We start from the raw sequence: 15,003 nt of genomic DNA, 5'->3' as shown, positions 1-15,003 counted from the left end.
CATTTTACTGGTCAAAGTTATAAAAGTTTGGCTCCCTTAAAAAGTAAGGTTTCGCAATGATCTTTTGTATTGCTTTTACACGGTCGTCAATGCAGTAGTTTGACTATGATTTTCGACATTTTAATGGTCAAAGTTATAAAAGTTTGGCCCCCTTAAAAAATAAGGTGGAAAATGTTTTAAGAAGAGAAGGAGTATATATAATACATTTTTTTAATAAATAACTCATGATGGTAAGCTCTACCAAGAAATATATCTTTTAAATGTCTCACAACTCACACAACACAGGTATTAAAAGGTAGGTTAAGACGAAAGATAACAGAGGTTGTGAATCAAAATCTTGCCATCGACGATCAAGCACCCAATTCTGAGAATAGGTGCCAGATGTTGGAGACAACTCTTGACCACAAACCATGAAAATAAAACTAATACATAAAACAAACACACTGTAAATCAAGTCTTTAAAGCCATTGTAATGCTTATATCCTGTGATAGACGACAGCACGGTTCATTTCTTCTTCTGGGCAGCCTTGGTAACCTTGGCTCCGGTGGGATCCTTCTTCTCAACATTCTTAATGACACCCACTGCAACTGTCTGCCTCATGTCCCTCACGGCAAACCGACCAAGTGGTGGGTACTCTGAGAAGGTCTCAACGACCATGGGTTTGGTAGGAATCATCTTAACCATACCAGCATCGCCATTCTTTAAGAACTTGGGCTCTTTCTCTAGCTCCTTTCCTGATCGCCTGTCGATTTTGGTGACGAGCTCAGCAAACTTGACAGCAATGTGAGAGGTGTGGCAGTCGAGCACTGGGGCATAGCCGTTTCCAATCTGGCCAGGGTGGTTCATGATGATGACCTGTGCTGTGAAGTTGCCTGCCTCCTTGGCTGGGTCGTTCTTAGAGTCTGAGGCCACGTATCCACGCTTCAGATCCTTGACAGCAACGTTCTTAACATTGAACCCGACATTGTCACCTGGGAGGGCCTCTGGCATAGACTCGTGATGCATCTCAACAGACTTGACTTCAGTAGTCAACCCAGTGGGACCAAAGGTCACAAGCATACCAGGTTTGATGACACCAGTCTCAACACGACCTACGGGAACTGTTCCAATACCTCCAATCTTGTAGACATCCTGAAGCGGAAGACGCAGGGGCTTGTCTGATGGCCTCTTTGGCTCCTGGACTTGGTCAAGGGCCTCGAGAAGGGTTGGCCCCTTGTACCAGTCAAGGTTGGAGGACCTCTCAATCATATTGTCACCCTCAAAACCAGAGATGGGAACAAAGGGAACCTTGTCAGGGTTGTACCCGACCTTCTTGAGGTATGAACTGACTTCTTTCACAATTTCCTCGTACCTAGATTTTGAGTACTTGGGAGTGGTAGCATCCATCTGTATCATAAAATAAACCAACAGTCAGAAACAAGAAAACAAGTAATATATACTCTCGTATATTGATTTGACACCAACTACCAAGAAGCACAGCAATTATACCTTGTTCAGGCAACAGATCATTTGCCTGACACCAAGGGTGAAAGCAAGAAGAGCATGCTCACGGGTCTGACCGTCCTTAGAGATACCAGCCTCAAAGCCTCCAGTGGTGGAGTCAATAATGAGGATGGCACAATCAGCTTGAGAGGTACCGGTAATCATGTTCTTGATAAAGTCACGGTGACCTGGGGCATCAATGACAGTGCAGTAGTACTTGGTAGTCTCAAACTTCCACAAGGCAATATCAATGGTAATACCACGCTCACGCTCGGCCTTGAGCTTGTCAAGCACCCAAGCATACTTGAAAGACCTCTTGTTCATCTCAGCAGCTTCCTTCTCAAATCTCTCAATAACACGCTTGTCAATACCACCAAGCTTGTAGATCAAATGACCAGTAGTCGTGGACTTGCCAGAGTCCACATGCCCGATAACAACAAGACTGATGTGAACCTTTTCCTTTCCCATGATGAATTCTTATCAAAAAACTGTAAAAAAAACAGACTTTTTAATCAATGATGAATCGGACAATACAATCTAGCAAAACGCACAACAAATTTAACATTAAAAGCGTCGTCTGCCAATGAAACTAGTAACACACATCCACAATAAATTGGCATTGATCATCAACAGAAGAAGTACGATTCCATGTCCTAGGAAACACACCAATTTCGCATACATGAAAAGTCATAACATACCGTAACTCATTGAAAACAGAATTGTGACCTTCAAATCTAGGTTATGCATTAAAGGTACATGTGCAAAGATGATATGAATATGTTCATCAACTACTAATATCATTTATCATGACAATGTCAGCCATCATCCAGTATAAAAGAACAGAACAGCCTTAGAAAAAAAAAACGATAGAAGGTTGATATACCAATTCTCAACCAACCGAACTAAAGAATCAAAAAGTGTAAACACAAAGGTGTAGAAACCTTAATAAGATCGGAACTGGTTGGATTTGAACCAACAAATAAAAAGTCGTGGAGACTCTTCGCCTTACACGATTGGCTACAGTTCCGTCACAAATGAAAAAGAGAATGAAACATCGGCTGTGAAAGTGGTTTTGTAGCAACTACCACAATCGAAACAGCAACGAAAATTACATCCTCCATCTTATGCAATGAAAACAATTGTTACAAATTCCAAAACATGGCTGCGAACCGCCTTCAGAACATCGAAATTGAATCATAACAATTTATGTGAACAGATTTCTAGAAGAGTTAGTCTTGCGTAAGGCCCTATTAAAAGATCTAGTTGTACGATAAATTTGTGAAACCCGTAAAAGACCTCAAATCATCACATAAATCAAACACTGCTAAAATCACAAAATTCAGCAAAGACATGATCAAAAGATAAATATTACTATTAATTAACCTAAACCGACACGGGCAACAGATGTGTACTAATCAAACCGCACAAAAAATCAAATAAGATCGTGTTGCACACCAGTCCAGACGTAACAGTATTAAATGAGACCGATTGAAATACTAGTAAAAAGACAATAGATAGAAAAACATGACGTCTAATAAATCAATGAAATATGTGATATAACAGCAGAAATTAGAGTATGTGCACAGTCAAAATCATTATTAAAAATCATACTTACTCCGTCTCAATCATTTGTTAACATTTTATATTCTTTTGGTAAACAAATGATAGAGACGGAGGGGTAATTCAAAACGAATACAAAAGGGAAGAAAGATTGTACCTGACAAACAGAATGAAGGAATGGGAGAAAAGGCGAGGAGAATAGAGGGCGAGAGTGTGTGGTTTTGGTGAGGAGGGGTGTAGGGTTTATATAGTGGGCACAAAGATGACGTCAAAATGGCAACATTTACGGAATATCTATTTTTTTGAAAAATCAACCAATTGTTGAAAAGTCTATACCTTGGCCTCCAAGGAGGATCTCTTCTCCAAGTCTTGAGTAGTTTATTTATAATTAATTATTTTAATGAATTTTTTAAGTTATAAATTGTCTCGTATTATTTTAATGAAATTTTTTAGGATTTTTTGTAAAACGCAACCTTTAAAAAAAATTCTTTGTGAAATACTACCTTTAAAACCAAAAATTGTAAAACACAACCTTTGAAAACAAAAAAAGTTGCAAAACATTACTTTTAGGCCGGAGTTTGACCAAATTAATAAAAATCCGGTGATAACTCGCCACTAAATACGCTATAAGTGCACCAAAAAAATCAATTACTCTATCATGTGTGAATGTGTGATGTCCAAAGTCTTCCTTCAATTTTATTTCACTTAAATTTAGATCTGAAATCACCTTAAACAATCCCAAATTTTTACATGTTAGAAACCTTCTTTCTTGATTTTTTTTCCATCATGAAAGTTTTAAGGCGACAGGGATGTCATAACGACATTTGAGAAGCGGTGTTGACGAAGATTCTGAACAGTCACTGAACATTGTGAAAAGAAAGAGGGGGCTATTTAGAAAAATTGAGGCAGAGAAGTGGTGAAGTAGATGACAGTGAGATAAAGAGGGATGAAGCTTTTACCGGGGAAATTAAGAAAGAGGGGGATTAATTGGGGGGAACAAAAAAACATAAAAAGTCAAATAAACATGACACGTGCGAGCTATTATGACACCGGAAATGAACATAGCTGCCGGAATCCGACTAAAAAGTAGTGTTTCGCAACTTTTTGGTTTTTAAAAGTTGTGTTCTACAATTTTTGTTTTTAAAGGTAGTGTTTCACAAAAAGGTTTTTTTAAAGGTTGTGTTTTACAAAAAATCCATTTTTTTAACATAACTTTAATAAAACCAGTTTATAATTTTGTTTTATGGAAAGGCGTGTGTCAAGTCATTTTATAGTTGGTACTACGGAGTAATAACTATTGCTCTAATCAATTTTACAATTCACAGTTTACTCGTATAATTTTATATTAATTTTATTTAATTTAAATTAAAAGATTATGGAGTATAATTTAGAGTTTATTGAAAAGATTATAATTTAATTAATAAATTTATATTTTTGTGAATAGATAATAGTTTTATGAAACAAAAAGTCTATTGTGACAATTACTCTTAGATGAATTAAAATTGTATACAATTCCCCCTATTGAGAGAATAAAATTCTCTTAATTTTTTCGCCTAAAGAACTTCTACTCAATTGGGCCTATTTTCCTGGATCCTGATACCACAATATTAGATGGATTTTAAATTATGGACCCTATAAATAGCCCACTTTTTATCTATCCCACCTGTTAAAGTAAATCTATTAATATCCCACAATTTTGAATTAGCCCACTGTTTTTATCGATTTTCGTTTGAAGGTCAATATGTGTTTTAATTAGATTATATACCTAACTTAATTGTATTAGTAATGTCATAAATTAGTTGCATGTAATGATATAATATTATTTTTAATCAATAAGTCTTGCTTGTAACGAACACTATCTGTCACAAGTTGAAGACGGATAGTATCCTTCTTACAATAAGGCAAGTAGGAGGGAAATTGAGCACTCTATGGATAGTGCCACTTACATATTGTGAGAGGGGCACTATCCGTTTTCAGCTTGTGACGTATAGTGCCCGTCTTCAACGAGAATTTGTGATTTTTAGTAGTAATAAAATAACTTACTTTATGATGGTAGTAAACTTTTTCTTCTACCTTTTATTAATATTATATTTAGTAAATTATAACATTTAATTAAAACTACCGTTCATTTATGCAAATAATTTATTTGAAAACGTCTCTTTATAAAATAAATTTAAAAATTGTTGTGTTTTAGCACGGAAACTACACTAATTAGTTATCAATTATTTTCTAGATTATAGTGAGATCATTTCATCTTACCAAAAATGAAGATCTTTTCAATGTCATATGGTTATATATTTTGCGATGATCTTAGTTTCTAAATTTTTATCAAAAACAGCAGAGAATCACTAAAATTGTGTTATATTGTATACTGATGGAGCCGTGGAGGCTTGCTTATTCAAAGTAATTCACCTAAAAATAGTAAGACATAAATAAATAGATTTGCCTACTTAACATATGTAATAATGATTAGAGAAGATGTTTCAACCACTCAAGTTTCTAGAAACTAAGTAATACTTTTAGAGGTGTTCCGTGGGTTGGGCTGGGGCGAGCCGGGCCGGGTTGGTGTGCGAACAGGAATGGGAGGCTGCAACCCAGGCACGGCCTGAACATGAGACTATGCTTGGGCGAGCCAATACTATGCCAACTTCTTCCCGTCCAAGCCCAACTCATTGAGTAATGGGCCGGGCCGAGTTGTGCCTCCTTTGATTTGCTTTTAATTTTTTTAGTGTCGAAATCGGGGCCGCCCAAAAAAAAAAATGTGAGCACTAGCCTGACCTAAGGGGAATACCGAGTTGTGCAATGGGCGCGGGTTGGAGTTTTGTGGCCTATATATGCGGGCTGGGTCGGGCTAGGCTAAGCTGGCCCGTGCTGTTGTACAACTCTAAATACTCCCTTTATTTCTAATCGCGAAAGTGGTAATTAAACCCCTTAACTCTGTTCAATTGTGAAATTAGTCCCCATAACTTTTATTTGGAGCAATCAAGCCCCTTAAGTTTTACTTAAAGTGAAATTCAACCCCATTTTTAAATTTACACAAGAATTTTAATTAAAAATATTTTATATTATTATTAAAAAAATTATTAAATAACTAAAAATGACTAATTGCAACTTTAGGAATTTTTACATAATTTATTAATCATTGAAGAACACTTTTTATACAAATTTAGTAAATTGTTTATAATTTATATAATATTCATACATATATAATAAATTGTCTATATACTATAAAATTCAAAATAAAACAATTCTCAATATTTAATATAAATATTAAAGTTCTAAAATTATAAAAAAAAAATTATATTTGATAAATTGCATTAAAAGTGATATTAATATAAGAATTTGGTGAAAATTATGAAAATGGGGTTGAATTTCACTTTTGGTGAAACTTAAGGGGCTTGATTGGTCCAGATAAAATTTATGGGGCCTAATTTCACAATTGAACAAAGTAAAGGGGCCTAATTACCACTTTCGCGATAATCCCAACTTAACTTAATGGTACCATAAATTTTTCTATAAGACTAATCAATCAATCAATACATAAATATTAAGCAGAAACTTTTCGAGCATATTAGAGAGTTCAACTTTTTTAGAAATTCTAATAAGAGTATATTTGAAAACAAACTTACTAAATTTATTAGTATTTAAGACAAAATTTAATAAAATTATCCTAATATAGGTAGATCAAACATAATTTAATAAAATTATCCTAATATAAGTAGATCAAAATTATCAAACAGATAACAAACATTTATAATGGGTCAAGTTATCCTTTTATTTTTCTCACACTTATGGTCTCATACATTTGTTGTTTGTATTCCTGCATCAAAATTCAAGAAGCTGAGGGATAAATAATGAATTTATTTGATTAAACTGTAATATTAAGATGATGTAGTACGTGGTTACACGAATTATAAACTACGGTTATTCCATCAAAATATAATCACAAATAATCATTAGGGTGTCTATATAAATCATACATGCCTCGATATACATTAAAGTGATCAATACATATAAAATAATTCATCGATCTATATATGTTACTCCCTCCGTCCTCATCAATAGTTTATAATTACTTTATACACGATTATTAAGGTAATGATCGAGAGATAAATGCGTTTATAATTATTAAAAAAATCAAAAGCAACTCGAAATGAGGAGGAAATAAAATGGTCCCCACCCACATGAGTTTGTTTATTTAGTAAAAAAGAAAAGTGTAAACTATTGATTGATTCACCTTAACTAGGAAAGTGTAAACTATTGATCGGGTTAGAGGGAATACTATTTTGTTTTATTAATTTACTCTATATAAGAACGTGTAGATTATTATATCGTAGAGCAATGAAATCGAGAATAACTGAAGTAAAATTTGGTTGTTTCAATTTAAAGCTTGCAGCAACTCATAGTATAGTATTATTCATATATGATGAACCAATGATCAATTGTAATCTAACCATTGCACAATATTGATTTCTTCTCAGATTCATTTTCCAAGGATAAAATTATACTTAGTGCACAATTCTTCTTAACTTAAACACGGAGAACAAAAAAACTAATTACAATGCAGAAAATCAAAACTTTTTTAACCATTTGGAGTTTAAGTGTTGGACTCATAAAAAATCTCATATATATAAGAGAATAAAACTTCTCAAACATTTCCACTCCAAAAGGAATCTGATTAAATAAGGAAACAATATATGATTTTTTTGTAAAATTATTATCTTTTAATTAAAGTTAAAACTTTTAATCACTATAATATTTTTGAACTAAATTATAATAATTTAACTAAAATAACACAAAATTGGTATAAATCTAAGAATTCGAATATGAAAACCCCATAACTGATATTTTTAGTTTCACATAAAAAAAAAAAAAAAAAAAAAAACTTATCACGTACTTAATCCATATAAAAAAATTATGAACTGAAATTATTAATTTCATGACCAAAAAAATTCATTATAATTATTTAAGAAAAATTATAAATTGAAATCATTAGTTTTATGGTAAAAATATTTATTAATATACACATTTTATGACTTTATTCCATTCTTTTGATTAGTTTTCTACTTAAATTTTTTATTCTCATATGAATATGAAAAATTAATGATTTATGAATTAAAAATCTATAAATAATACACTATACTATAAATTTATAAAATAAAAGATCTATAATAATACCGGACATGCATGCACGGGATCCATACTAGTTGGAAAGATTAATAGAATAATAGTAGATGGTACTCTAAATCCACAATGTAAATAATTATATGGTATATACTCGAAATGAGGAGGAAATAAAATGGTCCCCACCCAGATGAGTTTGTTTATTTACTAGAAAAGAAAAGTGTAAACTATTGATTGATTCACCTAAAATAGGAAAGTGTAAACTATTGATCGAGTTGGAAGGAGTACTATTTTATTTCACTAATTTACTCTATTTATGTCCAATTATGCCGCATTTGTCTTGAATGCAGCGAAAGAAATAAATTTTTAGGCTCAAATTGAATTTAAATCATGCCAACCAGAAGTATTAGACACGGGTAAAAATATTATGAGAATTATTGAGAATGTTATAGAATAAACGAGTATAAAAATATTTTAAGAACTTCACAAGTTGAGTCGGTTATAGTTTTGAAACTTTTTACCCGCGACAGGAAATACGAAAACTAAAGAGCATGTAATTTTTCTATTAAATACGGATATGAGAAGACCTACAATCGTCACGTCCCTTCTCCCGTATGACATCCTTGCTTTTAGGCTTTAGCAATCGTTTTTTGTTTTCGTTATGCGAGGCTTGGCAAAGTACTCCATCCTCTTCACAATGATCTTTTATATTGCTTTTACACAGTCACCAATGCAATAGTTTGACCATGATTTTCGACATTTTAATGGTCAAAGTTAGAAAAGTTTGGCCCGGTAAGAAGAAAAGTTTGGCCCTGTAAGAAGGTAGAAGATGTTTAAAAAGGGAAGGAAGGAAGTATACATAATACATTTTTTAATATAACTCATAATGGTAAGCTCTACTAGAGTATCTAGTGTTGCATGAAATATAGCTTTTAATGTCTCACAACTCACGCGACACGACATAGGTACGAGAATCTTTAAAGGTAGGTTAAGACGAAAGATAACAGAGGCTGTGAATCAAAATCTTGCCATCGACGATCAAGCACCCAATTCTGAGAATAGGTGGCAGATGTTGGAGACAACCCTTGACCACAAACCATTAAAATAAAACCAATACACAAAACAAACACATTGTAAATCAAGTCTTTATAGCCATTGTAATGCTTATATTTATATCCTGTGATCGATAACAGCACGGTTCATTTCTTCTTCAGGGCAGCCTTGGTAACCTTGGCTCCGGTGGGATCCTTCTTCTCAACATTCTTAATGACACCCACTGCAACTGTCTGCCTCATGTCCCTCACGGCAAACCGACCAAGTGGTGGGTACTCTGAGAAGGTCTCAACGACCATGGGTTTGGTAGGAATCATCTTAACCATACCAGCATCACCATTCTTTAAGAACTTGGGCTCCTTCTCTAGCTCCTTTCCTGATCGCCTGTCGATTTTGGTGACGAGCTCAGCAAACTTGACAGCAATGTGAGAGGTGTGGCAGTCGAGCACAGGAGCATAGCCATTTCCAATCTGGCCAGGGTGGTTCATGATGATGACCTGTGCAGTGAAGTTGGCTGCCTCCTTGGCTGGGTCGTTCTTCGAGTCTGAGGCCACGTAACCACGCTTCAGATCCTTGACAGCAACGTTCTTCACGTTGAATCCGACATTGTCACCTGGGAGGGCCTCTGGCATAGACTCATGGTGCATCTCAACTGACTTGACTTCAGTAGTCAACCCAGTGGGACCAAAGGTCACAAGCATACCTGGTTTGATGACACCAGTCTCAACACGACCTACGGGAACTGTTCCAATACCTCCAATCTTGTAGACATCCTGAAGCGGAAGACGCAGGGGCTTGTCTGATGGCCTCTTTGGCTCCTGGACTTGGTCAAGGGCCTCAAGAAGAGTTGGTCCCTTGTACCAGTCAAGGTTGGAGGACCTCTCAATCATATTGTCACCCTCAAAACCAGAGATGGGAACAAAGGGGACCTTGTCAGGGTTGTACCCGACCTTCTTGAGGTATGAACTGACTTCTTTCACAATTTCCTCGTACCTAGATTTTGAGTACTTGGGGGTGGTAGCATCCATCTGTATCATAAAATAAACCAACAGTCAGAAACAAGAAAACAAGTAATATATACTCTCGTATATTGATTTGACACCAACTACCAAGAAGCACGGCAAATATACCTTGTTCAGGCAACAGATCATTTGCCTGACACCAAGGGTGAAAGCAAGAAGAGCATGCTCACGGGTCTGACCGTCCTTAGAGATACCAGCCTCAAAACCTCCAGTGGTGGAGTCAATAATGAGGATGGCACAATCAGCTTGAGAGGTACCGGTAATCATGTTCTTGATAAAGTCGCGGTGACCAGGGGCATCAATGACAGTGCAGTAGTACTTGGTGGTTTCAAACTTCCACAAGGCAATATCAATGGTAATACCACGCTCACGCTCAGCCTTGAGTTTGTCAAGCACCCAAGCATACTTGAAAGACCTCTTGTTCATCTCAGCAGCTTCCTTCTCAAATCTCTCAATAACACGCTTGTCAATACCACCAAGCTTGTAGATCAAATGACCAGTAGTGGTGGACTTCCCAGAGTCCACATGCCCGATAACAACAAGACTGATGTGAACCTTTTCCTTTCCCATGATGAATTCTTATAGAATAAGACTGAATTGGGAAAAAATAACAAAGCCTTTAATCAATGAATTGGATATGTTCATCAACAACTACTATCATTTATCATGACAATATCAGCCATCAGCCAGTACAAAAGAACACAACAGTCTTGAGAGAAAAAAATCGATAGAAGGTTACAAAATCATTTGTTGGAAACCCATATTGATAAATCAATCGAACTAAAGAGTCAATAAATGTAAACACAAAGGTGTAGAAACCTCAATAAGATAGGAACTGGTCGGATTTGAACCAACAAATAAAAAGTCGTGGAGACTCTTCGCCTTAACACGATTGGCTACAGTTCCGTCACAAATGAACAAGAGAATGAAACCTTGGCTGTGAAAGTGGTTTTGTAGCAACTACCACAATCGCAACAGCAACGAAAATTACACCCTCCATACATCTTATGCAAATCAAAACAATAGATACAAATTCCAAAACATGGCTGTGAACCGCCTTCGTAACATCGTAATTGAATCATATGTGAACAGATTTTTTGCAACAGTTAGTCTCCCATAAGGCCCTATTAAAAGATCTCGTTTTACAATAAATTTGTATAAAATCTTCTTACACGAGAATTTTTGTTTCTATAATACCAGAAACACTCAGATCATCACATAAATTAAACACTCCTAAAATCACAATATTCAGCAGAGAAATGATCAAAAAATAAATATTAATTAACCTAAACCGACACGGGCAATAGACAATTGAAATACTAGTAAAAAGAAGACTAGAAAAACATGACGTCTCATAAATCGATGAAATTAGCGATATAACAGAAGAAATTAGAGGATGGAACAGTCGAAATCGTTATTAAAAATAATAATCCCTCCGTCCCAATCATTTGTTAACATTTTATATTCTTTTGGTAAACAAATAATCGGGACGGAGGGCGTAAAGAATACAAAAGGGGAAGAGAGATTGTACCTGAAAAAAATGAAGGAATGGAGAAAAGGCAAGGAGAATAGAGGGCAATAGTGTGTGGTTTAGGTGAAGAGGGGGGCGTAAAGGGTTTATATAGTGGACACAAAGATGACGTCAAAATGGCAACATTTACGGAATATCTATTTTTTTTACAAAATCAACCAATTGTTGAAAAGTCTATAACTTGGCCTCCAAGGAGGATCTCTTGTCCAAGTCTTGATTAGTACGGAGTAATTAATTATTTTAATAAATTTTATGTTATAAATTGCCGTGTCGTGTAATTTTCTGATCTAATAATATCCTAGAATATGGTGGTGATTAGATAATACGAGTATACATAAAGATTGGGTGTTATTTGTAAAAAAACAAATATAAGGTGGTAAATTGTAAAAATACGTAAATTCAAGGTGGTTATTTGTAATTTATCCTAATTATTACTTAGGTATATATTAACGCAATTGTTAAATCCCGCACACCTATTTACTCAATCCCGTACATTTTATCGCTTTTTTCCATAACTATCCTTCATTAAAAAAAAGAAAAAAAAAAAGAAAAAAAAAGAACAAATCCCCACAACTCCGAACCCCCGACACTCCCAACCCACCCTCCCCCTCTCGCAGCCCGACCACCCTCCGCCAGCGCCGACCACTTGCCCCTCGTCGAGACCTTCATTTCATTTCCAGCACCGCCGTGGACCTAACACTATCCCATCTCATTCACTCACTAACGGCGCCAACCCAACCTTCAGCCGTCGTCGTCGTTGTCGTCGTGCCTCTGACGTCGATATGTCATTCCCTATTTCAAACCCTAATTAAAATTAAAATTGTCTCATTATTTTCAATTATGAAAATCTGATTAGCAATCAAACAAGTAATTGTTTCATTTTATTGATTAAATTTAATATTTTCAATTAGGGTTTTCTCCAATTGAGGTTGTTAATTGAACATAGTGGTAATGGATTTGGCGGCGGCAGGCTAGAGAGCCGGCGAAGGATTGCAAGAAAAGGGCGGTGAGGGCCCCGATAATGGCGGAGGTGGGGCTCGTGAGGAGGGAAAGAGGGTAGGAGGCGGTTAGGGAGCGACGATCACAGCATAAAGTGGTGTAAGGGTGAGGCTAGGGCAGGGTGGCCGACTGTAGTGGGTGAAGGGTGGTTGACTGGTTGTTGGTTAGCAGGTGGCGGTGGGTTTTCTTCTCTCTTTTTCTTCTCTTAATTTTTTGTTTAGAATTGTGGGTATAAAGTGAGAGGGGCAAAGTCGGAAAATTTTGACTATTTGCATAGGATTAAATAAAATTGTGTGCGGAATTAGCACGTCCCTATATTAAATGAACTAAGAAAGAGAGGAAAGTAATGGAGGTTGGAGATAGAAATGAGAGGAAATAGTATAATAGGTGTTGATACTTTGAGGCAATAGGATGATCGAAACCCGCGATAAGACAATAATCCGATATCCGGAAAAATATACAACTTGGATATTTTGTAGATTCACGTACTAGATACGCTTTCCTCCAAGAAATAGTCAACCCTATTTGTAACACCCTCATATACCAAAGTGCCTTATAAGTACCACCTTATTAGCACATAGAGGTACTACCAACTCGGTTTCCCGAGAAAGTACGCATCATAGTTACCATAATGAAACAAGTTTAATAATTAACTTCAGGCAGTGTTTGGAAACACGAAATCGCTTCAATTTTCATGATTTCAATTGTAAAAATCAAAATGTTTGAATTCAATTCCAAATCCAATTCCAAAAGTTCGTTTGGGAACCCATGGAATTGGTTTTGGAATTGGGCGGGACGAATATGACTCGAGGTCATGAGTTTTTTTTTTATTTGAAAATAAATAAATATTGTCACGAAAAATATTTGCGATTGTCAAAAATATTATAAATAAAAATATCGTGATGGAATTTTGTGATACCATGAGTAAATATCTACTATTCAGGGTTTGCCTGGAATCCAAGGAATAATTCGGGGATAAATTTTAATTGGGTGATAATTATCGGGGAAGTTAATTACTTGGGTAATGAGTTCATTGATGATAGGTTTGGCATAAGGGTAATAATTACTGAGTAGATGTTTTACTCCCTTAATCATTACCCAGGGGGGAGGGTGGGTAATGTATTACCCTTTCATGAGGGTAATAGATTCAGGAGGTGAATAATTACTCTCATGCCAAACATGAAAAATGCACCTTAATTATTACTCCTATATTCATTACCCTCCTTTTACCCACAAATACTATCTTACAACCAGTTGTATATTAGCATTGTACAACCGCCTCAAAGTTGTTGAGTTCTTTACACAAAGTTGTCGAGCTATTTTATAAGTTATTGAGCTAATTTAAAAAGTTATTGAGTTTAATAATTATTCCTCTTAAGCTCAATAACTTTGTATTGTAACTCGACAATTTTGTTAGTAAAGCTCGACAACTTTATAACAAAACTCGACAACATTGAAAAGGTTGTACATAAACTACATACAACCAGTTGTATAATCTACTAATTGCCTTTTACCCTCAATCCAAGCAGGTCCTCAGTAGATTTAAGTAAATTCTTTATTTGAAAAGGAAAAGAATTTTTTTATTAAGTAGAGTCGAAAAAGATACACAAATGAAAGGAATCCATCCTAGAGGGAGATAGTAACTTAATAAAATTCGAAAGGCGTAGTAACCTAGTATAGGTAAGACCTTAGAATAAGAATAAAATATTTCGGTTGGAATCCGACTCAATAATAACTTTACCCGTAAAATTTTTACTAGACCTATCTCAAAGAAAATAACGCGGAAGATAAAATATCTAAGATATTTTACAATTTTTACATAATTTAATGAAATTAAGCACATGGCAAAATTGTTTGAGGAAAATGTTTTATGGCAGTTAGTCTTGCTGAAGACGGGTCGGAGCAATTGACGGATAATGTCACTCACAAAACGGATAGGGGAACAAGGTGGGGGCACCCCCATGTACTTTCCTCTCTCCTCTATTTGGGTCATTTGTGAGAGTATATGGTATCCGTCACTCCAAAGTGACGGATATGTGCCGTCTTCAATGAGATTTTGTGGTTTTATGGTGGCAAAGGTCCCACGTGTTAAGCTATGTTTTTTTTTTTTTTTTTTTGGCAGCTACGTGTTAAGCTATGTTGTAGCATGGCAATTGTTACATTTTACATGGTGAGGAAGATCACCACGTATGAATTAGCTAGGCTAATAAACCGACATTGCAAAACTATAA

General features: G+C 35.4%; 2 protein-coding genes across 2 annotated transcripts; both read right to left on the bottom strand.

The window, feature by feature from the left end:
• Positions 1 to 322: 322 nt before the first annotated feature.
• LOC141611353 (elongation factor 1-alpha-like) lies at positions 323 to 3,290 on the bottom strand. The gene is made up of 3 exons (XM_074429879.1): positions 3,201 to 3,290; positions 1,490 to 1,971; positions 323 to 1,387 (listed from the first exon to the last, which is right to left on the bottom strand). Exons 2-3 carry the CDS (start codon positions 1,949 to 1,951, stop codon positions 506 to 508), a joined length of 1,344 nt encoding a protein of 447 aa, XP_074285980.1. The 5' UTR covers positions 1,952 to 1,971; positions 3,201 to 3,290; the 3' UTR covers positions 323 to 505.
• A 5,731-nt stretch (positions 3,291 to 9,021) lies between these two features.
• On the bottom strand, positions 9,022 to 11,862 carry LOC141611352 (elongation factor 1-alpha-like). Its single transcript, XM_074429878.1, has 3 exons — positions 11,774 to 11,862; positions 10,351 to 10,834; positions 9,022 to 10,248 (listed from the first exon to the last, which is right to left on the bottom strand). The coding sequence occupies exons 2-3, from the start codon at positions 10,810 to 10,812 to the stop codon at positions 9,367 to 9,369; spliced, it is 1,344 nt and encodes a 447-aa protein (XP_074285979.1). The 5' UTR covers positions 10,813 to 10,834; positions 11,774 to 11,862; the 3' UTR covers positions 9,022 to 9,366.
• Positions 11,863 to 15,003: the final 3,141 nt, after the last annotated feature.

The sequence above is a fragment of the Silene latifolia genome, chromosome 11 (genome assembly GCF_048544455.1).
Source record: "Silene latifolia isolate original U9 population chromosome 11, ASM4854445v1, whole genome shotgun sequence".
NCBI classification, from domain to species: Eukaryota; Viridiplantae; Streptophyta; class Magnoliopsida; order Caryophyllales; family Caryophyllaceae; genus Silene; species Silene latifolia.
Note: the sequence above shows the minus strand (reverse complement) of the source record. Positions and strands in the feature narration are given on the sequence as shown.